Source organism: Dama dama, chromosome 30, assembly GCF_033118175.1.
Source record: "Dama dama isolate Ldn47 chromosome 30, ASM3311817v1, whole genome shotgun sequence".
Lineage (NCBI taxonomy): Eukaryota > Metazoa > Chordata > Mammalia > Artiodactyla > Cervidae > Dama > Dama dama.
This window is the reverse complement of record NC_083710.1, coordinates 14500678-14526516: the sequence shown is the minus strand read 5'-3', so window position 1 is coordinate 14526516 and position 25839 is coordinate 14500678. Positions and strand designations below refer to the sequence as shown.

At 46.6% G+C, this 25839-nt stretch overlaps 2 protein-coding genes across 2 annotated transcripts; one reads left to right on the top strand and one right to left on the bottom strand.

Annotated features, from left to right (window-relative positions):
* Positions 1 to 6409: 6409 nt before the first annotated feature.
* LOC133049117 (LIM and SH3 domain protein 1-like) lies at positions 6410 to 10168 on the bottom strand. Its single transcript, XM_061133024.1, is given in 2 exon segments — positions 6410 to 9710; positions 9712 to 10168. Coding segments are annotated over 2 exon segments (783 nt in total). The 5' UTR covers positions 10114 to 10168; the 3' UTR covers positions 6410 to 9329.
* Positions 10169 to 12889: 2721 nt separating this feature from the next.
* Positions 12890 to 14949, top strand: LOC133049696 (protocadherin-8-like). The gene is made up of 3 exons (XM_061133836.1): positions 12890 to 12944; positions 13154 to 13161; positions 13534 to 14949. The coding sequence occupies exons 1-3, from the start codon at positions 12890 to 12892 to the stop codon at positions 14947 to 14949; spliced, it is 1479 nt and encodes a 492-aa protein (XP_060989819.1).
* Positions 14950 to 25839: the final 10890 nt, after the last annotated feature.

Genomic DNA, 25839 nt, shown 5'->3' with positions numbered 1-25839 from the left:
TGACTGAGCAACTAACACACACAGGGTATATGCCCAGCAGCTAGGAATAAAACTACCACCATATGACAAAACAATTGTTTTCAAGCATTTCACCAGTGTTCAAGGAAAGCAATCATTGAACATGATTTATTGTACAGTAGTCCCCCTGCCCACATCATCTGTAGTTTCACCTGGTTTCACTTACCTATGGTCAACTGAGGTCTGAAAATATTAAACAGAAAATTCCAGAAATAAACACTTCCTAGTTGTTTTTTTTTGTTTGTTTTTTGTTTTTTTTTTTAAATTTCATGCTGTTCTGAGTAGGATAATAAAATCTTGTGCCATTCTGCTCCATCCCACCTGGGATGAGAATCATCCTCTGACTATTATATCCAGCCCCTGAGTCATCTAGAAGCCACCGTGTTATCAGATAGACTGTCGTCGATATCACAGTGCTGTGTTTAGGCAACTCTTATTTTACTTAATAGTGGTTCCAAACTGCCAGAGTAGTGATGCTGGCAATTTGAATATGTGAAAGAGTAGCCACAACGCACTTCCTTAAAGTGGAAAGGTGAAATATGCCCCACTTAATAAGGAAAAAAAAAATTGTATGCTGAGGTTGCTAACATCTATGGTATTAATAAATTTTCTATCCATAAAATCGTGAAAAAGGAAAAAGAAATTTGCTAGTTTTGCTGTTGTGCCTCAAATTGCAAAAGCTATGGCCACAGTGCATGAGAAATGCTTAGTGAGCATGGAAAATGTATTAAATTTGTACAGTAAGATAGTTAGATGGAAGAGGAGAAGGAAAGGGAGGGAGAGAGAAATAGCATTCACATAACATTATTATGGTGTTGTTAAAGTTGTTATATTTTATTAATTATTGTTGTTAATTTCTTGCTATGCCTGATTTATAAGTTAAACTTTATCATAGATATGTGATGGTATGGTTTAGTTACTGAGTTGTGTCTGACTCTTTGTGACCCCATAGGCTGTCTGTATATTTTTCCTTTTCTCCTTTGCCTTTCTCTTCTCTTCCTTTCACAGCTATTTGTAAGGCCTCCTCAGACAGCCATTTTGCCTTTTTGCATTTCTTTTTCTTGGGGATGGTCTTGATCACTGCCTCCTGTACAATGTCATGAACCTCTGTCCATAGTTCTTCAGGAACCTTGTCTATCTGATCTAATCCCTTGAATCTTTTTGTCACTTCTACTGTGTAATCATAAGGGATTTGATTTAGGTCATACCTGAATGGTCTAGTGGTTTTCCCTACTTTCTTCAATTTAAGTCTGAATTTGGCAATAAGGAGTTCATGATCTGAGCCACGGTCAGCTCCTGGTCTTGTTTTTGCTGACTGTATAGAGCTTCTCCATCTTTGGCTGCAAAGAATATAATCAATCTGATTTCAGTGTTGGCCATCTGGTGATGTCCATGTGTAGAGTTTTCTCTTGTGTTGTTGGAAGAGGGTGTTTGCTATGACCAGTGCTTTCTCTTGGCAAAACTCTATTAGCCTTTTCCCAGCTTTATTCTGTACTCCAAGGCCAAATTTCCCTGCTAGTCTAGGAATTTCTTGACTCCCTACTTTTGTATTCCAGTCCCCTATAGTGAAAAGGACATCTTTTTTGGGAGTTCATTTCAGAAGGTCTTGTAGGTCTTCATAGAACGATTCAACTTCAGCTTCTTCAGAATTACTGGTCAGGGCATAGACTTGGATTACTTTGACTGTTGTTTTTGTGACTGCATCCAAGTATTGTATTTTGGACTCCTTTGTTGACCATGATGGCTACTCCATTTCTTCTAAGGGATTCTTGCCCACAGTACTAGATACAGTGGTCATCTGAGTTAAATTCACCCATTCTAGTCCATTTTAGTTTGCTGATTCCTAAAATGTTGGTTTTTACTCTTGCCATCTCATTTGATCACTTCCAACTTGCCTTGATTCATGGACCTAACGTTCCAGATTCCTATGCAATATTGCTCTTTACAGCATTGGGCTTTGCTTCTATCACCAGTCACATCCACAACTGGGTGTTGTTTTTGCTTTGGCTCCGTCTCTTCATTCTTTCTGGAGTTATTTCTCCACTGATCTCCAGTAGCATAATGGGCACCTACTGACCTGGGGAGTTCATCTTTCAGTGTCCTATCTTTTTGCCTTTTCACACTGTTCATGGGGTTCTCAAGGCAAGAATACTGAAGTGGCTTGCCATTCCCTTCTCCAGTGGACCACATTCTGTCAGAACTCTTCACCATGACCTGTCCATCTTGGGTGGCCCTACATGGCATGGCTCATAGTTTCATTGAGTTAGACAGGCTGTGGTCCATGTGATCATATTGGTTAGTTTTCTGTGATTGTGGTTTTCAAAAGGAAAAGGAGATAAGGAAATAAATACCTATTTGAATGCAGAGTTCCAAAGAATAGCAAGGAGAGATAAGAAAGCCATCCTCAGTGATCAGTGCAAAGAAATAGAGGAAAACAATAAAATGGGAAAGACTAGAGATCTCTTCAAGAAAATTAGAGATACCAAGGGAACTTTTCATACAAAGATGGGCACAATAAAGAACAGAAATGATATGGACCTAACAGAAGCAGAAGATATTAAGAGTGGCAAGCATACACAGAAGAACTGTACAAAACACACACACACACACACAAAACCCTTCATGACCCAGATAATCATGATGGTGTGATCATTCACCTAGAGTCAGACATCTTGGAATGCCAAGTCAAGTGGGCCTTAGGAAGCATCACTATGAACAAAGCTAGTGGAGGTGATGGAATTCCAGTTGAGCTATTTCAAATCCTAAAAGATGATGCTGTGAAAGTGCTGCACTCAATATGCCAGCAAATTTGGAAAATTCAGCAGTGGCCACAGGACTGGAAAAGGTCGGTTTTCATTCCAATCCCAAAGAAAGGCAATGCCAAAGAATGCTCAAACTACCGCACAATTGCACTCATCTCACACTCTAGCAAAGTAATGATCAAAATTCTCCAAACCAGGCTTCAACAATACGTGAACCGAGAATGTCCAGATATTCAAGCAGGATTTAGAAAAAGCAGAGGGACCAGAGATCAAATTGCCAACATCTGCTGGATCATCGAAAAAGTGAGAGAATTCCAGAAAAACATCTACTTCTGCTTTATTGACTATGCCAAAGTGTTTGACTGTGTGTATCACAACAAACTGGAAAATTCTTAAAGAGATAGGGATACAAGACCATCTGACCTGCCTCCTGAGAAATATGTATGCACGTCAAGAAGCAACAGTTAGAACTGGACCTGGAACACAGTCTGGTTCCAAATCAGAAAAGGAGTATGTCAAGGCTGTATATTGTCACCCTGTTTATATATGCAGAGTACATCATGAGAAATGCTGGACTAGATGAAGCACGAGCTGGAATCAAGGTTGCTGGGAGAAATATCAATAACCTCAGATATGCAGATGACACCACACTTATGGCAGAAAGTGAAGAAGAACTAAAGAGTCTCTTGATGAAAGTGAAAGTTATGACCAACCTAGACAGCATATTAAACAACAGAGACATTACTTTGCCAACAAAGGTCTGTCTAGTCAAAGCTATGATTTTTCCAGTGGTCATGTATGGGTGTGAGAGTTGGACTGTGAAGAAAGCTGAGCGCTGAAGAATTGAAGCTTTTGAACTGTGGTGTTGGAGAAGAAGGTGACAACAGAGGATGAGATGGCTGGATGGCGTCACCGACTCAATGGACATGAGTTTGGGTAAACTTCGGGAGTTGGTGATGAACAGGGAGGCCTGGTGTGCTGCAGTCCATGGGGTTGCAAAGAGTTGAACATGACTGATCAACTGAACTGAACTGTACTGAAGCTGTACGTATAGCAAAAAACAGTACTCTCTGTGATTTCAGGCATCCAGAATGGGTAGTGGAACATATGCTCCTTAGTTAGGGGGAACTACAGTAATAGAATGTGACTTCCCTGTAGCTCAAATGGTGAAGAATCTGTCTGCAATGCAGGAGACCAGGGTTCGATCCCTGTGTCAGAAAGATCCTCTGGAGGAGGGAATGGCAATCCTGTATTCTTTCCTGGAGAATCCCATAGACAGAGGAGCCTGATGGGCTACAGGGGGATTGCAAAAAGTTGGACACGACTGAACAACTAACACGCACAATAATAGATTACATATCACTGTTGATATGTATTCAAGGTTGTTGCTCTTTCCTCCAAAACTTCAGTGTTTTCTCACTGCTCCTTTAAAAGTGTCTAAACTCTTCAGCTTAGCATCAAGGTTCTCCTCAGCTGTGCCACCCATTCAAGCTTGTCCTCCTAAAACCATCCACTCTAGCCAACTGGTATACTCACCCACCGAAGGCTTTAGTTCCTGCCTCTCTCTACAGCGTGTAACAACACTCCCAGGTTCTCCACATTCCCGGTAGTTCTGGCTGAGTGTGATTTTACCTGTCAAGTCTGCGATCTCCTCCTGGTTGCATTTGATGTAACTTTCTCCGTGTCATCTGGCACTATGTCTTGTCTGAACTCTGATGGTTTATTTTTTCATGTTTAACTATTTTCTTTTCCAGGTGGCTCAGTGGTCAAGAATCTGCCTGCCGTGCAGGAGACAGAAGTTTGATCCCTGGGTCAGGAAGATCCCCTGGAGAAGGAGATGGCAACCCACTCCAGTATTCTTGCCTGAGAAGTCCCATGGGCAGAGGAGCCTGGTGGGCTACAGTCTATGGGGTCACAAAAGAGTTGTGACTCTTAGCGACTAAACAACAGCAACATTTTCTTTGACAAGACTGTGAGCTTTATTGTGTCACTGATACTTGATCAAATATCTGTTGATAAAGGACCTCAAAGTGTTCTGATTACTGATGGTCATAGGTTTTATTACAGGGTAGGAATAGAAAGATTTCGGTAAGAGGAAGAGAGATGAAGTTAAAATAAGACAGATAAAAAGTTGCTTCTCAATCCATATTCTTTTATTCTCTTGCTTTGCAATATTGCTGAGTAGGAGGTGGTTTTCCTTCCTGTAGGGTGGTAAGAATGCAAAGTATGGCCCTTGAGCCAGTGACCAAAGTCAAGTACCAAAGTCAATTTCTCTGGCTCATTCGGGGATTAAGGTATCCCTGAACCCAAAAGGTAAACAATTTTTCATTATTCATTGACTTAATTTCCTTCACGTTGTTGTTGTTTAGTTGTTAAGTCGTGGTGACTTGTGATCCCATGAACTGTGGCCTGCCAGGCTTCTCTGCCCATGGAAGTCTCCAGGCAAGAATATTGGAGTGGGTTGTCATTTCCTTCTCCAAGGGATCCTCCCGACCCAGGGATACAACCCTTGTCTCCTACATTGGCAGGCGGTTTCTTTACCTCCGAGCCACCAACAAAGCCCTAGTTTCCTCATAGAATCAGACTAATAAAATCAGCAATTTAAAAACTAGTTTTATCCACTCATTTAAGATTACATAACTTTGATAATATCATTATTAACATAACGATCCTAGAGGAAACTTTTCTCTAAGTGAAGATTACGTCATTCGGTCTTTTATGTTGAGGGGAGTTTGTGATCAGTGTTGCTACCCTACAGTGTTGCCCTGTGATTTTCTCTAGGTTAAAGTACTTAAAAAGTTGATAAATAGCATTTGTTTTTAAGGCTATGCTTGAGGACAGCATTTTGGCTGAATTCAGGGCTGAATTATTTTCCCGAAAATCATTTTCCAAAAAGGACCGTCAATTTGCTGATAACTTTTCTTATAAATGACTGCGCAGTTAAGACCTAATAACAAACTGATTATGCAGTGGGGTAACAGGAATGGGAGATAATGAATCCTCTTCTGGGAGCACTTAGAACAGTTACTCTCAATCTGGGAGGCTCACACTGCTGAAGAATGACTAGTTTTTTCAAGGTATGATTTTAAAAACAGGAAGGAAAAAAAAAACCACCCAGCTGTTAGGTTGATTTGTTTTCTCTCCAACAGTCTTCATAGCTTCAATTTCTAGAAGTTGCTCCTTGAAGATAGAAACATTGCACTTGATATTGTTTTGCTCATTCGTCTCCAGAATGTTTGTTCAGTTGAGAAATGAAAATGGGTCTCAGTGTAGTACACAGAGTGATTTGTTCTAAATGGTATGAAAACTGTTTCTGGGCCACAGAAGTGTTCGTGCAAGGTTCTATAAAAGTTGATGCTTTTTCTGACGTGTAGACACCTTGATCTAGCCAAATATTCATATTAGGAACTCTCCCCTTAAACATATGCCATTGGTTTTGTGTAATAGTAAAAGGGAAATGGGCAAAACTCTGCCAAAGCCCAGGCACTGATTTGAATTAGGGGCAGTCTTCCTCCCATGTTTATGGTGAAAGTGACCTGAGCTTACATACAGCATGTTTTAGGGTGCAAGGGATACCGGTGTTACCTGTTCAGCCAAAAAGAAAATCTTTTTTTTTTTTTTCCTGCAGGTAAAAATTATACTTTTATTTGAGTCACCAGGAGAAAGATTCACTTGTGGTCCAAGTCAAATGTTCAGAATCATAACAGGCCAGAAAGATTTGATCCCAAGCACAAGCCCACGAGGGAGGGGACCAAAACAGACCAAGAAAAGACAACCACCCCATATAAAAAGATGGATGGACGGCTTCACACACACACACACACACGCACACACACACAGATGAAATGTTTGGACAGAAGCAAATTCCACGTGATCATTTCTATTTCTTTTTAAATACAGATTTGTGGGGTGGTATTTTTTTTTCCAGCTATTTAAAAAAAAAAAAAAAAAAAGGCCCAAAAGTGCATATGTGAGGGGGAAAAGGCAGAAATTAAGCAATAAAGTAGTTTTCCCTGGAGGGACATGAGGAAGAAAACAGGAAGCAATATTGAGAGAATTCACTTTTCTCACCATTGGGCTTCTTGCATTTTATTATTGGTCCACAAAAGTTATATTCACATTCTAGCTTTGTTGCATCTTCTTTCCTGGGATTAGATTGGCTAAAAAAAAAAAAAAACCCCTCTGTGAACTGTAAGAAAAGACCAGGGACTCGGTCCAGCCCTCAGGTTCTGTGCTCTGCTAGGGATGGATGATTCTGGAAAGGAATAAGTACTCTCAGCAGCCCCTAGGTCCCTCAGCACCAGTGTGATAGTTCCTCCTCTCTCTGGGGCTGTGTAAGAAAAGGTCCCCTATTTTTAGGATGGGAGGAACCAAGGGCTGGCAGCAAGATTCCAGTGGCTGGCTTGCCTTGTTTTGGAAGAAAAATTAAGCTGAGCGAAAACAGGCTATTTCTTACTCTCCAGCCCCCCTTCCCAGCCTCTCACTTCCCTGCCAACCACAGGTTCTCCAACAGGATATCTCTCTGACCTTTGGTCCCAGAATCCACATTGTGCTTTGAGATTAAGAGGAAACAGAATGGACTAGCGTCTGCCCACGGCTCCCAAAATCGTTCCTTCTCTGCCTCCCTCATCCCCCACACTGCCCAGTATGAGACTCTCCACCCACCCTCACGGTGGCTGTGGCCAAGGAGGGAAAGAGATTGGTCAGTCAGGCAGGGGCGCAAACCTCTGATCGGGGATAAATATTCCCAAGCCAGCTCACAAGCAGTGAGGACTAGATGTTAAACACGCCTGCAGGCCCCTCCATCTCCTGCAGGGCACAAGGATGCAAAGATGGCAACCACAGGGCCTGAGTCAGTGGCCTTGGGGTAAAGATGGGAAGGGGAGACCCAGAAGGGTGGCAGGAAAGCCCAGAGATGAATAAAATCAGGCAAGGGTGGTTACAGCCACCCACGAGTGAGAGAAGGGACTTGGAGATAGCACCATCTTTCCCTTCCTTGACTCGGGTCTGCGCTTCCAGTTTTGTAGCCCTGGGACCCTCTCTCCCTTTATTTCAAGGAGACTTTAGGTAAATGGGCCAGCTGGGGGCAGGGCAGGGTGGAAGAGGGTGGGCAGCAAGAGGGGAGAACTCAGTGTAGGTGACACAGGGTCCCCTGGCTCCCTATCTACAGCCCAGGACACAGAGATGGGGGGAAAGTATCTGCTTGGAGTCATGAAGTCTTTCCTCTCCCCACTCCTCCAGCACGCTACAGGCCCCAACATCAGCCTCCGTCAGGTACACACCCCCTCCTCACTTCTGCACTTTGGAAAGGGGGGTGGTGGGCTTCCTCCATCCAGGGATAGAAGGAAAGGAGGGATTCTCATTCCAAAGAAAACATAAGGAACTTCTCTCCCTCAAGGACCTCCCTCTGTGCACCCTCCTGAAAGCCTGCATCCTGTCTGCTTCTCTCACGCTCACACGCACACTCGCCTGTCACAGACACCTGCAGATACCCACTCCTTCCCCTTCCAGGAAGTCGTGGAGATACAGAGCGGGCTGTGGCTTCGCATGGTCCAGTCCCTGTGGGGTCAGATCAGGTGGTGTGGGATGGGGGGAGGCCATGGAAGGCCCCAAGCTGCGTTCCCAGGAGGAGCGGCCCGTCTAACCAGGTCTCAGGGGCTGGGTTGCACGGCTGAGAGGCCTGAGGCTTCCTTGCCCCATCTTTCAGGAGGAGGCAAGCCAGGGACCCTGGAGACTCAGTGGGAAGGAGAGAAAAGGGCTGTGAAGAGAACACCCCATTCCCCTCTTTCCTGCAGGTGTCCCTAAAGCAGAAAGGTGAGACGCAGACCCAAGCCGAGCTTCCAGCCTCGCCCACACCAGGCCCGGGTGAGCAGGAGAGCGAAATCACAGTGTGAAAAGGAACCATGTGGGGAAGGATGAATGAATACCAAAGCAGGAACTTTACCCGCCTCTGTCAACCTTGAGCGGGAAGAGGGTGGTGAGGGGACCTCTTGGAGGGCCGGCAGCCCCATCTCTGAGACACAGAGGCAGAGCCCATCTCACTGGCACAACAGCAGCACCCTCCCCACCCCCACCCCCATCCCAGGGCACGGGCAGCAGGGTCCCACTCCTGGGAATGTGTGGAGCCCCTCCTCTGGGAGTCCTGGGGATCTGGGGCTCACCCCAGTCCTGGAATGTTTGGATGTATGAGGAGGTGGGTAGGAGGGGCTGAGGGGGCAGAAAAGAGAGAAGGCAGAGGCCTGGGAGCCAACGGGTTGCCCACCCAGACCATCCCCACAGGCCTTGGCCTCCCACAGAGCGGTTCACACGTGTTCCATCCAGAGAGAAAACCAAGAAGTTGGTCAAGGGAAAAACCTGCCAGAAGGGGAGCCGCGAAAGTGGCAGAACAAGGCTTCGGTTGGCAAAAGAAGCTGGAAGAGGGGGAGGATAAACAAGCCGTTGCAGAATTTAAGAAACAGAGACACCGAAGGGTGGACAGGTCACGCCCAGGACAGACGCGATGCTGTGGAATGCACTGAAGACGGATGGGGCGGGCGGTGCCCGGCGGGCTCAGATGGCCTCCACGTAGTTGGCTGGCAGCATCCCCGTGTCACCGGTGCGCTCCACGGTCCCGTACATCCAGCCGTCGTCGATCTGCTGCACATTGACGATGGTGTCCCCATCTTGGAAGGAGACTTCGTCCTCATCGGCAGCACTGTAGTCGTACACAGCACGGTACCGCTTCCCGCCCCCGCCTGGGGCGCTGCGCTGTATGGACACCGGGGCTGCAGGCTCCTTGTAGCCACCGTAGGACTGGGCTGCCGGCTGCTGCTGGGGCTGCTGGTACACTGGGGCGCTGGTGGGGATGTGGTGAGGCTGCTGCTGCTCCTGGGGCCGCCGGTAGCTGCTCTCCTGGGGATCTCGGCGCTCAGCCTCCAGACCCTCACCCCCCACTGGGTCCCATGCGACTCTTCTCAAACTCCTCGTGGTATTTTATGTTACTGATCTGGTCCTGGGTTTTCTTGATTCTCTGGAGCTCGGGTGTGTCTGCCACCACGCTGAAGCCTTTGCCCTTGTTCTTCTCAAACTCCTCCTTGTAGCGTACCTGACTCTGCAGCTCACTCTGTTGCTTGAGGCGGAGGTTTTCCGGGGTGTCAGCCACCATGGTGAAGGACTGCTTGGGGTAGTGTGCGTTGCAGTAGGGCTTCTTCTCGTAGCCCTTGTAGTTCTTCATGTTGAAGGTCATCTTGCAGGTCTCGCAGTGGAAGCATGCTTTATGCCAGAACTTATCCAGATAGTTCACCTTCTCCGTGGGGTACACGATCTTGCAGCACCGAGCACAGTTAGGATTCATGGCTCCGGGAAAGGCTGGGGCGAGGACGCCCGAGCTCGCGCGCGTTCTCTTTCCCCGGAGCAGAAAATCTTTTATTAAGATGATTGGAATTCAAATCCTGTTTTACTGATCTGGTTTCCTGGTATTTGGTGGTGGGGGGCGGAACTCTAGTCTGTCTGGTGCTTTTGTTTCAGGAACAAAAGCGAGCACAGTAGGGGGTCCACCCAAATCCTCCCCCTTCACCCCTTTTAAAACCAAACTGAGCAAGGGGACCAATTTACCGCTTTATTCACATTTTGGTCTTCCTGGGGTGGCGGTGGTCCCCTTGGTCCCACTGCTTACTTTGATCCACGTTTGCCCCCAGTAGAGATCAAAACTACAATATTGGCAATATTCTGGCAAATGGGAAAACAAGCAACATAAAGCAAATTTCTGCCATGACGCGTTTTAATATTGAGACAGATTTTCATCTAACAGAGTCAACAGAATGGAATGTGAGAGTGCCATGGAGCTCAAGGCTGTAAACGGCTTCTGGATGACACATCCCTAGGGGCACCGATCATACAGTTTCTGTTATTCAGCATGTCACTCTATGGGCACAGAACTGATTTTTGCCTCAGAAAATGTCTCTTTCTCAAAACTCCAGCTGTCCTTCATTCATGAAGCAGTGTTTTAATAAGGTGGTTGTTTACTAGGAAGTGAAGCTAACACTAATAATGAATCACTGACAATATAACACATTTCTTATAGATTTTCTCCTTGCTGCCAAACAGCTGGAGGAAAAGTGGGGAAAATGCAATCAAGCATTTAAGCATCATAGCTAGATGTTTTCAAACATTAAGTGGCCAGATGTTTAGTATTGTGGAGGTAATGTGTATGATTGCCTGCCTTCTAAAATATTTTATCTGGGTCTTTTGACGTTCGGTAGATAGAGTCATGGACTATTCTTCATTTTCAGGATGCTGAGCAGTTTTTCTGATCGTGAATGGCAACAATAATGCTGAAGACTGTCAAGAGCCAGGCCTGGCAGGGACTGTGTGAAAGACTTGGACTGTGGTTAAATGGGTCCCTCTCCTGGCGAAAGTGCATGGAAGCATGTGCCTTTTAAAAGGCATGGGTTGAATCGGTTTTCAGTCTTCCAGTAAGGTGCATCTAGGAATTAAGAAGCTGGGTAAAGAGATCAGGACCTCTTGTTTTCCTCAAGACCCAAAGGCAGAATAACCAGATGCTTCACTGAAATACCCAGTTCTAAGATAAGGAGCACACTGTCCTAATCCCATTGAAGATACTGGCTTACAAGAAATCTAGTCTCACTAAGCTGAAAGGGGGTTGTATCCTTCTTCAGATGAATGCCTCATCTGAATTTTAAAAAGCAAACTTTAAAAAATCCAAAGTACAGTACGATCTTGAGGGGTGGGATGGGGAGGGAGGCAGGAGGGGGGATCGGGATAGGGAACACATGTAAATCCATGGCTGATTCATGTCAATGTATGACAAAAATCACTACACTACAATATTGTAAAGTAATTAGCCTCCAACTAATAAAAATAAATGAAAAAAAAAATAAAGCTTAAAAAAAAACAAAGTACAGTACAATCTTGTTGTCTATCCATTATATGCACAATAGTTTACTTCTGCTAATCCCAAACTCCCAGTCCTTCTAGATTCAGTATCTCATGATAAACCATAATGGAAAAAATATATTTTCAAAATACCTATATGTGTATAACAGTCCCTTTATAACAGTAGAGATTGGGACAACACTGTAAACCAACTATACTGCAATAAAAAAATAAAATTATAAAAAACTAAACAAAATGAAGCTGTTTCCCTTTTCAGAATCTCAGAGTACCCGACAAAAATCAACCCAGGCTCCCTGCTGTACTTCTGTATCGGTTGCTGGTACTTGTAATTAGACTCATTGCCAAATGCTCCACTAAATTAAAACCCCTGGAAATTAATTATCTCATCAAAGGTGGCTCAGTTTCAGAACTGGGTTCAGGGATCCTGGTGCTGAGATAAGTGCAACTCCTTCTTAAGAGTGATAGGAAAAAAAAAAAGTCATTTACTGACATGTCTCTGCAGGAATCAATAACATTACAGAACATGTAGGAGCCAAGAATAGCCTGGGCATGTTAATAACTCAGCCTGCTCACTGATTTTATTTGAGATGACTGGTTAAAGAACACTCTGCCTTGATGACAGCTCCATGGCACGAGGAACAATGTCATCATTACCATGTGGGGCTGTTTAGCATTTAGAACACTTCACACATAAAGGGAACCTCACACAGGCCTGTTGTGCTTTAGACAGATGGTTTAATGTTTCTTTAGCCTTCAGCCTATCAGGCCACCCGTGGTTTTCTTCAGCCAAGGGCTTTTTAAAAATAATTGGTCTATAGCAATTTTCTAACAAGACTGACTGCAGTATATTTCCTTAAATCTTTTTCTTACCCTTAACCATCCCTTACAGTGGTCTGTCGTTGACAAACCTCCCTGACTGACACTGAGCCTTCATGTATAAGCAATTACTGACATAAAAGGAGAGGAAGGGGTGGAAATTTCGCCATTAATGGTTTCTTGGCTAGGGAAAAGCTATTCAGAAATGATTACTCTGGAAAACCGTGCTTTTCTGATTAGACACTGCCGGGTTCTGAAGAAGCTGTTCCCCTACAATCTCTCAATACAGGAAATGATAACCCAGTATAGACGGATAACCGTGGGTGGCCAAGGATACATATATGCGTTTGTTTCAAAGTGGTGAAGCAGAATAGAAACTGTGCCTCTGTCCGACGACTATGCGTGCTCAGGAAGGAATAAAGAGGCTGCGGCTCCCCTGCTCCGGCTGTCAAAGTGAGACTCCGGCACACTGGCAGAGCAAGCGGGGTGCATTTTTATAGTGTAAACTTCTGGAGGAATCTCAACGACCTACTGCACTGCCCTGGCCACTGTTCAGCTCTCCAGGCCCTCCTGCAAGCTCTTTCAAGGGAACAAGACCCAGAGGCCAGGAGACTGTGGATTAGCTCCGGTGGAGGCTTATTTGCATATTTTTCTCTCGGCAGCCTCCCTGGTAGGGTTCAGAAGAAGCATGCTTGGGCCCAGGGCAGAGAAAGGCGATTACACAGCAGAGAGGGTTTAGCGATCAGAAGTATTTGAGAGGGCAAGTGTCTCCTGACTGTGCGCTCAGGAGGGCGGGTGAGGCCCAGAATGTCTCACTGCAGGCTCAGATTCCCCGCTGACACTTCACTCAGGGGTGGACTGGAGTCCCTGCTGCTTCTGTGGCTGCTGTTGGTGTCAGGGTATTGAACTGAAACTGTCAATTTCTACACCTGTGAGGAAGAAGCCCCCAGCACCTTCATCAGTGTTCTGTGTGACCATGTCCTGTTTAATTCCCAGCTCTAGGTACCCGGCCGGTTCCGCCTGATTAAGCTCGCTGTGCTAGGGCGACAGGCTGACCGTCGGGGACGCGGGCCTGGACCGAGAGCGGCTGTGTGGCCAGGCCCCTCAGTGCGTGCTGGCCTTCGACGTGGTCAGCTTCTCCCAGGAGCATTTCTGGCTGGTGCACGTGGAGGTGGAGGTGAGGGACATCAGTGACCATGCGCCGCGCTTCCCCCGGGCCCAGATTCCAGTGGAGGTGTCCGAGGGCGCTGCGGTGGGCACGCGCATCCCCCTGGAGGTGCCCGTGGACGAGGACGTGGGCGCCAACGGGCTGCAAAGCGTGCGCCTGGCCGAGCCCCACAGCCCCTTCCGCGTGGAGCTGCAGACGCGCGCGGATGGTGCCCAGTGCGCCGACTTGGTGCTGCTGCAGGAGCTGGACCGCGAGAGCCAGGCCACCTACAGCCTGGGGCTGGTGGCCCAGGACGGCGGCCGCCCGCCGCGCTCCGCCACAGCCGCCCTCAGCGTGCGCGTGCTGGACGCCAACGACCACAGCCCGGCCTTCCCTCAGGGCGCCGTGGCCGAAGTGGAGCTGGCGGAGGACGCGCCCGTGGGCTCGCTCCTGCTAGACCTGGACGCGGCGGACCCCGACGAGGGCCCCAACGGCGACGTGGTGTTCGCCTTCGGGGCCCGCACCCCGCCCGAGGCGCGCCGCCTCTTCCGCCTGGACCCGCGCTCCGGCCGCCTCACCCTGGCGGGGCCCGTGGACTACGAGCGCCAGGACACTTACGAACTGGACGTGCGGGCGCAGGACCGCGGCCCCGGGCCCCGCGCCGCCACCTGCAAGGTCATCGTGCGCCTCCGCGACGTCAATGACAACGCTCCGGACATCTCCATCACCCCGCTGGCCGCCCCGGGCGCGCCTGCTGCCTTGCCCTTCGCCGCCGCCGCCGCCGCTCTTGGCGGGGCGGAGGCGACCTCGTCGACCGGGCCTGGGACGCCAGAGGTGAGCGCCATCTCGCTGGTGCCGGAGGGGGTGGCGCGGGAGAGCCTGGTGGCTCTGGTCAGCACCTCGGACAGGGACTCGGGCGCCAACGGGCAGGTGCGCTGCGCCCTCTACGGGCACGAGCACTTCCGGCTGCAGCCGGCCTACGCGGGCAGCTACCTGGTGGTGACCGCGGCGTCCCTGGACCGCGAGCGCATCTCCGAGTACAACCTGACGCTGGTGGCCGAGGACCGCGGCGCGTCCCCGCTGCGCACCGTGCGGCCCTACACGGTGCGTGTGGGCGACGAGAACGACAACGCGCCGCTCTTCACGCGGCCAGTCTATGAGGTGTCAGTGCGCGAGAACAACCCGCCCGGGGCCTACTTGGCCACGGTGGCCGCCAGGGACCCGGACCTGGGCCGCAACGGCCAGGTCACCTACAGGCTGCTGGAGGCCGAGGTGGGCCGGGCTGGGGGCGCCGTGTCCACCTACGTCTAGGGGGACCCCGTCACGGGGAGGCTGCGCGCACGACGGTTTTAACCTCGAGGAACTGGCCAGCCTGTAGCTAGGGCTGGAGGCACTGGACGGCGGCTGGCCGCCGCTGCGAGGCCGGGCCACAGCGGGGCTGCAGATGCAGGGCCGGGACGAGCGCGCGCCCGGACTGGTGACCCCGCGACTCGTCGATGGCTCAGCCCTGCTGCCTCTGCCCTGGAACGCGTCCCTCGGCTGCCTGCCGACCCGACAGCAGGCTAGGGACGCGGACAAAGGCCTTGACGCGCAGCTGACTTACCTCCGGCTCCGCAGCGACGGCGGCCCCGGGGAGCTATCGCTGCAGCGCCTGGGGTCCCCGCAGCCCGCCGGTCCGCTGACGGCGGTCGTCGCGGCGCTGGACGAAGGCCGGCTGGCCCCGCGGCGCTCGCGCGCGGTGCTCCCGGTACCCGCGCTTCCTGCACCACCTGGCGGACAAATGGTGCTGGTGCCACGGCCGGCGCCGGCGCCGCCGCCGAACCCGGAAGGGGCGCGCAGAGCAGCTTTCGGCCAGCCCCTGCGGCCTTCTCCTGGTGGCCGTGGTCACCGTGACTTGGTCCCGCCCGGGCCGCGGAGGAGGAAGCTTTGGGAGCGCGACCGGAACTGGTGCAACGCAAGCAGTGAATGGCCAGGCCGCTCCAAGTCGCAGAGGGTCAGGGGCTGTGACTCTGGGGCTTCGGCCTGAGCTGTTTCGTGGAGACACCGCCGCTTTCCGTTTCCTCAGAGGCCCGGGAGGGCGAGTCTGCAGAGATTTCCCAGGCCGGGGACAGCGGGGTGTCCTTAAGCTCCTCAGCTCAGGAGGGGCTGTAGTAGCTCACCCCCAGGTCTCTTAAACCCATTGCTAACCTTTAGTGGATTTTCACCCTGGAAGCTTTGTGAAGGTTCAGTGCAGATCGGGTTCGGGACTGCAAATGGCTGACTTTTCGGGGTTTGTTAAGTATTTTCTCTGAGAGGAAAAGTTCATCACAGACGAGGGCAGGAGAAGCCCTGATGGTCGCGTGTTCCTGGAAGCCCATGCCTGTTCCTACTGGTTTGGCCCCTGGTAATTTTCTTGTGAGTCCAGCTTGAGTCCTTTCCTTCAGGGTTTAAGTGGTGTCTTCCTGTTAGCAATTCAGGGCTTCCCTGGTGGCTCAGCTGTTAAAGAATCTGCCCGCAATGCAGGAGACCTGGGTTCCATCCCTGGGTTAGGAAGATCCCCTGGAGAAGAGAATGACTACCCACTCCAGTGGAGAATTCTCTGGACTGAGGAGCCTGGCGGGCAACAGTCCATGGGGTCACAAAGACTCACGCAGGGCTGAGCCACTAACACGTTCCCTTTCCTGCAGCACTTTAGATGACGGATGCTGCGCCTGCCGTCAGCCCTGATATCTAAGGGTGACGTATTATCAGCTGCTGCTCTCACCCTTCTTTTTAATCAGGGTTCTGTCTCAGGTCCCTTTCACCCCCCCCCATCCTGATGGGGAGAGGATAAATCTGCTGCAAGTTTAAGGTAATTGCAGAATATTTATCATTGTCTCTAAGCCATGGGTTTGACATTTTGTACATTTTTATGGATAACAGAGTCGTTCTTTCCTTTTCACTTCCAGGACACATTCAAATCCAGATGAATTTAGTGTCAGAGATAGTGGAAAAGGAGACAGTGAAACAAATGGCAGCAGTTCTGATATCAGTAGAGAGCGCTTCAAGAAAGTGCCTTTTGGAATGATTGCAAAGCAAGAGGGTAAGTTCATACCTGTGACTTTGAAGCTCTTCTTTTCAAAGTCATAATGCTGTATGCTTCAATGAATTATATAATAAAAGAACCAAACAAAGGGGTCTCTACTGTACTTTCATAGATGGGATGATGCTGATGGCTCAAGGGTTAAAAAATCCGCCTGCAATGCAGGAGACCTCAGGTCTGGCCCCTAGGTTGGAAAGATCCCCAGGAGGAGGAAATGGCAACCCACTCCAGTATTCTTTCCTGGAAAATTTCATGGACAGAGGAGCCTGGTGGGCTACAGTCCATGGGGTCCCAAAGGGTCAGACACGACTGAGTATGTGCTGGATGGCTGGACGCTGAATAGAGCTAGTATTTTAAATCACTGACTATATAGCTGTTTCTGTGTAATAAATGCTTTGCAATTATTGGCTTATTTCAGTTCAGTTCAGTTGCTCAGTCATGTCCAACTCTTTGTGACCCCATGGACTGCAGCACGCCAGGCCTCCCTGTCCATCCCCAACTCCTGGAGTTTACTCAAACTCATCTCCATTGAGTCAGTGATGCCGTCCAGCCATCTCATCCTCTGTTGTCCCCTTCTCCTCCTGCCCTCAATCTTTCCCAGCATCAGGGCCTTTTCCAATGAGTCAGTTCTTCGCATCAGGTGGCCAAAGTATTGGAGTTTCAGCTTCGGCATCAGGCCTTCCAATGAACACCTAGGACTGATCTCCTTTAGGATGGACTGGTTGGATCTCCTTGCAGTCCAAGGGACTCTCAAGAGTCTTCTCCAACACCACAGTTCAAAGGCATCAATTCTTCAGTGCTCAGCTTTCTTTATGGTCCAGCTCTCACATCCATACATGACCACTGGAAAAATCATAGCCTTGACTAGACAGACCTTTGTTGGCAAAGTAATGTCTCTGCTTTTTAATATGCTGTCTAGGTTGGTCATAGCTTTTCTTCCAAGGAATAAGCATCTTTTAATTTCATGGCTGCATTCACCATCTGCAGTGATTTTGGAGCCCCAAAAATAAAGTCTGCCACTGTTTCCCCATCTATTTGCCATGAAGTGATGGGGCCGAATGCCATGATCTTAGTTTTCTGGATGTTGAGCTTTAAGCCAACTTTTTCACTCTCCTCTTTCACTTTCATCAAGAGGCTCTTTAGTTCTTCACTTTCTGCCATAAGGGTGGTGTTATTTGCATATCTGAAGTTATTGATATTTCTTCTGGCAGTCTTGATTCCAGCTTTTGCTTCATCCAGCCCAGCATTTCTCATGATGTACTCTGCTTATAAGTTAAATAAGCAGGGTGACAATATACAGCCTTGATGTACTCCTTTCCCTATTTGGAACCAGTCTGTTGTTCCATGTCCAGCTCTAACTGTTGCTTCCTGACCTGCATACAGATTGACTTATTTATTCCCCATAATAAATCCAATGAGGTAGGAAATGGAGGCATAGAAAGTTTAAGTAGCTCACCTAAGTGTTGGAGTTACGATCTTAGGCCAGGAATTCTGGCTCTAGGCTTCCTGCTCTTATTCACCCTACTAAACTTTCTCTATCAATGCAAAGGATTAAAATGCTGGAAAAGCAGAATATTGTGATTATTAATGCTAAAATAACTTAGTGCCACAGCACTAAGGGTAACTTCCTCCATGTGGGTATTCCTGATAAGAACAGGATATGAATAGATAAGTTTTGTATAGGCCAGTTTGTCCTTTACTAGGAACATATGGAAATGGAGTTTGTGTGTGTGTGTGTGTGTGTGTGTATCCTTTTTAATTTTATTTATTCACTTTTTTGGGGAGATTGGTTTTGTCTAGCTTTGCTCTGGTTAGAGAATTCTTCACCAACACAACCAGATGCTATTCAGTCCATCCCCTGTAGTGTTTAAGTCAAAATCTCTGTAATGCTGTCTGGTTCTGGAATGGTAGCTTCTGTAGGGAGAGGTGTAGTCAATTTTGACGTGTTTCATATTAGTCTCCACAAAAGTGGGCACTAGATGTTTAGTCCCCTGAAGCACATACTGCACTCTTGAAGATGAGTCCTGATGTTGTGTCCTATTTATTCAAGTGCTTCTTCACCATCAGGGATATTTTTACCTACCCTATGGTTAGTTCCTTAAATTTTGTTTTTAAACATGATATGGCATTTAAAAACATCTGCATCCTGATCCCCTTCTGAATATTGTCTAGTTTGTATGTATCTTTCCTAAAATGAGGCACTTAGAGTTGAACACAGAACCAGCTATACTCCTGACCTCCAAATTCATATACCTACTTGCTTCCTCCTCATTCGTTTCCATTTGCCACATGTTTAAAACTGAACCCTTGATTTCAAAACCATTCTTCCTCTAATGTTTGTATCTCAGGAAATGACACCTCTATTCACTTAGTTGCTTGCTCTGGTCAAAATCCTTGGTGTCATTCTTGATTTGTATCTTCCCACACACAAGTTCCAGTCTAGTAGCAAATCCTATTGGAATCACTTTGAAACTATATTGTCAATCAAAGGCCTTTTTACTGTCTTCACTGTTGCTGCCCTACCTAGGGCACTAACATTTCTTGCTTGGAAGACTGCAGTAGTCTCCAGACTGGCCTCTCTGCCTCCATGCTTGCCCTCATACAGACTGCTTTCCCGACAGAAACTAGAGTGATTCTCTTACTTCATGAATCAGATCATGTTAATAGACTCTCCAAAGATTTCTCACTTGTCTAAAATTCCTATCATGGTTTCTCATTATGACTGCTGGGTCACAAACTAGTCCCAAATGTGGCAGTTTACAACAGTCATTTTATTAGGCTTATGGATTCTCTGGGCTGTTTTGGACAAGACATAGTTTGTGTCTGCTCCAGTGTCTGAGGGCTTAGCTGAGAAGGTGTGATGGCTGGGAGCTGGAATCATCTGAAGGCGTATTTAGTCATGTGTCTGGCATGTGAACTAGAATGACTACAAGTTTCGGACTGCAGACTTGGAGGTGGGAAGAGGGTTTCCACGTGCCCTTTACATGTGGCTTGATTTCTCTCACAGCATGGTAGCCTTGGAAAGTCACATGCAAGGTTATGGTCACAAACATGAATGTTCCACCAAACAAGACAAAGACACATCTTCTTTTTCTGAACCAGTCTCAGAAAACATAGTCATTTCCCTCACATTCTACCGGTCTAAGCAATCTTAAGCCCATTCAGATTTAAAAGAAGGAGACAGAGGCCCCACCTCTATATTAAAAAGTTACGAAAGAATCTTGGGGCCATATTTGTAAATAAGCCACGCTTGGCCCCAAAAGTTCTGTATTACCTGGCTCCCAGTTGCTTCTCCCATCTGATTTCTCATCACTTTTCCCCTTGATAATTTAAGTCTTTTTATCGATTTTCTTGTTTTTTGGAGCTGACCACCTATGTCTCTGTTTCAGAGTTTTGCTGCTCCCTCTGCCTGGTAAGCTCTTTCTCTAGATATCCATATTGTTTGCTTTCTTCCTTCATTTAGTTCTTTGCTCAAATATCCATCTTCTCAAACGAGTCTTCCTAATGGCAGGTTGCTTCTAGCCACCGTCACTGTCACTTTCTTCCCTGCTTCATTTTCCTTCATAGCATTTATCACTGCATGATAATATTTTACATTGTTTGTTTATTATTTGTTCCCTGTTCTATGTTGAGTCACTGGCGTCAAATATATACTAAATTTTTTTTTTCCTGAATGAATGGTTGAATGAAGATGTGACTTAACCAGAACGCACATTGCAACTGTATGACTATTTCATATGATACTATCACATTTATATGAGGGTAAAATAATGTTGGTGTTTTTACAAGTTCCATTGTACTGCTTTATTTCATGGAACATTTTTGTGTCATCTTAAAACTTGAAGATTTTACAGTAAATTTACCTTTCTAGATCATTTAATGGGAAATTAGCCTTTTCCAAAAAAAAAAAAAAATCAAATTCCTAGAATTCCTACTGTTTATTCACTATTTAGGAAATTACCAGCTTATTCTTGCCTTACATCAGTTTCCTCTATGTGGTAGTAGGCAGGCTGTCTGAATCCATGATAGCTCAAGCATGTAGCTTTAGCAAACAATAATGTGATCAGGGCAATGCACTCAATCTGAGAAGATACCATTTCTTGGTAATAGCAATCACATTTCTTCTTACCAGTGGGCACCAGCTGCATTTTAGTTGTTTTCTGAGCATTTAAATGAAACTCACTATGTGCCAGAAACTGTTCTCGGTCCTCGCAAGCATTAAGCCACTTAATCCTCATAATAATGCTAAGAAGTAGATACTGTCATTTAACCCCATTTCACACATGGGGAAACTGAGGAAAAGTCTTATTGGAGTAGTTTGATCATGGCCACCTAGCTATAAGGGGTAAAGCTGGGCTTCCAACTCTGGAGGTCTGGCTCTGGCTTTTATTGTTCTGCTGTATTTTCAGGAAGGGCTTTAAACACTTCTTTTATGGGTCTGCTGAAGATTTAGGACTGATTTACATTCCTGAGGATGTTTCTCTCTTTGACTTTAAATGAGATGTTCTGATTTATGATTTGGTTCATACTCCATCTCTCTGCTGCATTTTCTTGTAAAACTTTTAGTGGGAGTGTTGATAGAATGACTTGCGGGTGATGGTAGGATAATTAAATTATACGTTGACAGTTGGAGATCAGAAGTTTGGTGAAGGTATTTTTTTGTTTGTTTTTGCACCTCACTTTTAATCGTTAACATAGAGGATGAATGGGTTAACCTGATCATCTTCAGAAGTTTCATTTTAGACTAATTTTAATCATTCCTCCCTCCAAACCTGTATCAGAGATTCCCACAGAGTATTTATTAATAATTTACTTGCTTGGATTTTATTTCCATTTCATTTCCTCAGTACACCAGCAGGTGGAGGCACAAGTCATTGGTAGAAAATCCAGAGGAGGAAAAAGAAAGAAGCAACCAGAGAACCAGTCTCTGGATGTCTGAATGCTGTTTGTGTTTTTAAGTATATTGCTATGTGTGTGCGTGTGCTAAGTCACTTCAGTCGTGTCGGACTCTTTTGTGACCCCTGACTGTGGCCTGCCAGGCCCCTCTGTCAGTAGGATTTCCCAGGCACGAAAACTGGAGTGGGTTGCCATTTCCTCCTCCAGGGGATCTTCCCAATCCAAGGATCGAGCCTGTGTCTTCTATTTGGCAAGTAATTCTTTACTACTAGTGCCAGTAGCAGCATTCTGATTATTTAAAACATTTAAAGCTATTTCATTTTATATTTCCAAGTTTTTCCAGATTGTTCAGTACCAAAAACATATGAGCATCCTGAAAGATTAATCTAGGTATCTCAAGGGATCAAGACCCTTTCATCACATCATGAAAACAGCTACAGGCTGCACTTGCTTCAAGTACCCTTTGCCCTCACGTTTCCCTGCTGAGAAATATGAGTTTCCAACCAGAACACTCAGAACTCAAAGGATGTTATTTTCAAGCCCGTGCCTCCGCAAGTGAAGGGCCGCCAAGTGTGTATGACAGAGTTCAGAACCGCAGGTCAGCGTGCCACCTCCCCACCTTCTCGGGCAGAATGATAGATTAAATCATCCTGTAGAGGATGAATCACCTTCACACACCTCGGAAACAGCCACTTCTTTCTGAAATGCTGCAACTCATATAGACAGTTGCATTTGGGGAATATACACATTTATGTTTCTGTCAAGTATTTATAAGCGAAGTTGCCCGCATGAGCCTCCTGGTTTTGATAGATGTTTCCCTAAATTATATGAACAGTCAATGGCAGAGTACATGAGGATTTTATATAATCCAGGCTGTTTTACCAAAGAGTTCTAGATGCAGTCTTTTTATGGCCACAAATATAATAAGTGAATCTATATTTTACTTTATAGGGGCATTTATGAATGTAAACAAAATATTTACCTAGCTGTTCATGTACATTTGAGTGTTTACAGTTCTACTGGGAACATAATTTAGCTTCGAATAACTTTAGGCTGAATGAAGAATCTGGACCCCAACTGTAAACAGAGGCCCAGTAGGAAGAAAAAAGAAGCTGGGTATAACACCACTGGGGTTGTTGTTCAGTCACTAAATCATGTCCGACTCTTTGCGACCCCATGGACTGCAGCACACCAGGCTTCCCTGTCCTTTACCATCTCCCGGAGTTTGCTGAAACTCACATCCTTTGAGTGGGTGATGCCATCCAACCATCTCATCCTCTGCTGCCCACTTCTCCTCCTGCCCTTGATCTTTCCCAGCATCAGGGTCTTTTCCAATGAGTCAGCTCTTCACACGAGGTGGCCACAGTGGTGGGGAACCCAGGTTATTTTTCCAGCCTGACGTCTGAGAGCGATGCCTGGTGCTTAGTGGGTAGAGCGGCGGCCGATTTTGGCCATGGGCGGAAACCAACACGGGTGGCTGGCGATGCTGTCCTCTGGGTACTCGGCTCATTCACAGCAGCAGCTCCATCAGATGCAGGGCTGCAGGGAACAGGGGTGGCAGGAGCACGTCTTAAGGCCTCAGTCATCTGGGCTAGAGCTCCCAGCAGGAGTCCTCGTCTCGCTGTGAATGAGAAGCTAGGCAGACCGTGAGACAGAAGACCAGAGGAAAAAAAGAGAGTTCAGACCCCCAGTGCAGTGACTGACAGGCTCCATGAACAGCTGACGAGACCCAGGGGCGGCAAGGCTGGGTGATGGGATGGAAGGATCTGGGCTGTAACTTGTTTGCCCGGGGATTGTCTCAGACCGTGCGGATAGCAGAGTCTTTGCAAGGGCAGGCCACTAGTGTCTCCCCAGACAGTCTGGACTCATCAAGATCTGACCAGCATGGGCCATCCGCCCAGTTCAATAATCACTTGCCACAAGTGGCCGCTGAAATTTAAACGAGTTAAAATTCAATACGATGAAGAATTGAGTTCCTTGGTCACATTAGCCATGTGTGGCCAATGGCTATTGTGCTGGGCAGAGAAGCTAGACAGCAATTATCCCAGCCTCATGGTTCCGGTGGGTCTAGAAGGAGAGCTGGGCTGGCCGTATTGAGGGCAGTCAGCGACTCAGTGTCCCTGCTCGTCACATTTACAGGGAGACTGGGTTCTCAGCAGTTCTCCTTGCTTGCCCGGTTCATGACAGTCAGTCTTTTATTGACTCATAGAAGTATCTCAAAGTGGACCAACACACTCTATTATTTATTATAAGATATTTGAAAAATGTCTAGTAGCAAGAACTCCTGGGAATTCCCTGGAGGTCCAGTGGTCAGGACTCCAGGTCTTCCAGTGCCAGGGTGGGGTTTGATCCCTGGTTGGGAAACTAAGATCCCAGAAGCCTTGGTGGGTGGATCTTTATTTATTTATATTTTTTGTTAAAGATTTTTTTTTTACGTGGACCATTTTTAAAGCCTTTATTGAATTTGTTATAATGTTGTTTCTGTTTTATGTTTAGGTTTTTTTTTTTTTTTTTGGCCACAAGGCTTATGGGATCTTAGCTTCCCAACCAGGGATTGAACTTCCCCTCCACACTGGAAGGGGAAGTCTTAAATGGACCACCAGGGAAATCCCTTGATCTTAAAAAAAAGAAAAAAGGAGAGTTCCCAAGGCTACAAGGTTTTCTGTAGGTCTGGGGAATTTCTAAAGGTTCCTCTGCTGTTCTAGCCAGCATCTTAGATTTATAGTCTTTGTATTCAGTCCTATAACCTTAGAGGTTTTGCAGCAGTGGTCATGATAAAATCAGCCTGCTCTTACTCCTAAACTTTCCTGAGAAGTGATTCAGCTATTTTCATGATCAGTAATTCGTTCTTTAGCTACACTCAGGCTAGAAGCCAGTAATTCCTTTAAACTCCTTTGACTGCTGGCCTCCCCTGGAAAATCACTGCTGTAGAAATTGGTTTCCAGGTCCTGTGATGTCTTCAGAGGCAGCTGATGCTCTTATTCAGTGACTCAGTCGTGTCCAACTCTTTGCATCCCCATGGACGCAGCACGCCAGGCTTCCCTGTCCTTCCCTATCTCCTGGAGTTTGCTCAAACCCATGTCCATCGAGTCAGTGATGCCATCCAACCATCTCATCCTCTGCCGTCCCCTTCTCCTCCTGCCCTCAGTCTTTCCGAGCATCAGGGTCTTTTCTAGGGAGTCAGCTCTTCGCATCAGGTGGTCAAAGTACTGGACCTTCACCTTCAGCATCAGTCCTTACAATGAATGTTCAGCATTGATTTCCTTTAGGATCGAGAGTCAGTCTGTGGTCACAAGCATCAGCTTTCCAGAACAGGTGCTCCAGGTCCCAGGGAGAGTGGAGCAAATATGAATGAATGTCCCTAGAATTATGTAAGATCTGCCCTCAAAGTGAAATGCACTTGCATGTTTTGGTCTACATTAAATAATATTTCAACTTCATTAGAGTAATTTGTTATGCAAATGAATTCTGTGGGAAACATTATTTAGAAGCTGAGAATCTAAGATTTCCCCTCAAATTTATAAACATAAGATTAGATGTTCTTGCTTTTCTCAAAACCAGTTCATATGCATTTGTGATGTTAGCGTCTACCTTAATTATGATTCCTTAGACAATTTATGATTCCTGAATCCTGCCTGTTTATGACTGCATCCTCAATGAGACACTACAGTGGGCAACATTTATCAAACCCTCTTATACAAGACTCTGTTCTAACTGCTTTACATGAATTATTGTATTTATACTTCATAATTATCCTAGGAGGTAGTTATATTAGCATTCCCGACCTACAGATGAGGAAATGGAAGTGTAGAGAGAATGATTTGTCTGAGGTCATGTAGTCTGTGAAGGAAGTATGATATAACATTAAAATACATGAATTTTAGGTTTACAGCTGAATGGGTTTTTTTGTGTACACACTCATGTTACTACCAACCAGATCAAGGAATAGAATGTTTCTGGCTCCTCTGATGGAGCTTTTCATGCACATTCCCAAGGCAGTAACTCTTCCCAAAGTAACTGCTATTCACACCTCTTTCACCTCTGAGTATTTCCTGTATCTGAACTTCATATAAACGGAACAGTACGGCATATCCTCTTTGGTGCCTGGCTCACTGTTCTGTCTGTGAGTTTCATCCATGCTGTTCATTCTTTCTCACTTCTGTGTAGTTATTTCATTTATGAATTTGCCAAAGTTTATTTATCTACCCTACAGTTGATGGACATTAGGATGAGTTCAAGTTTTG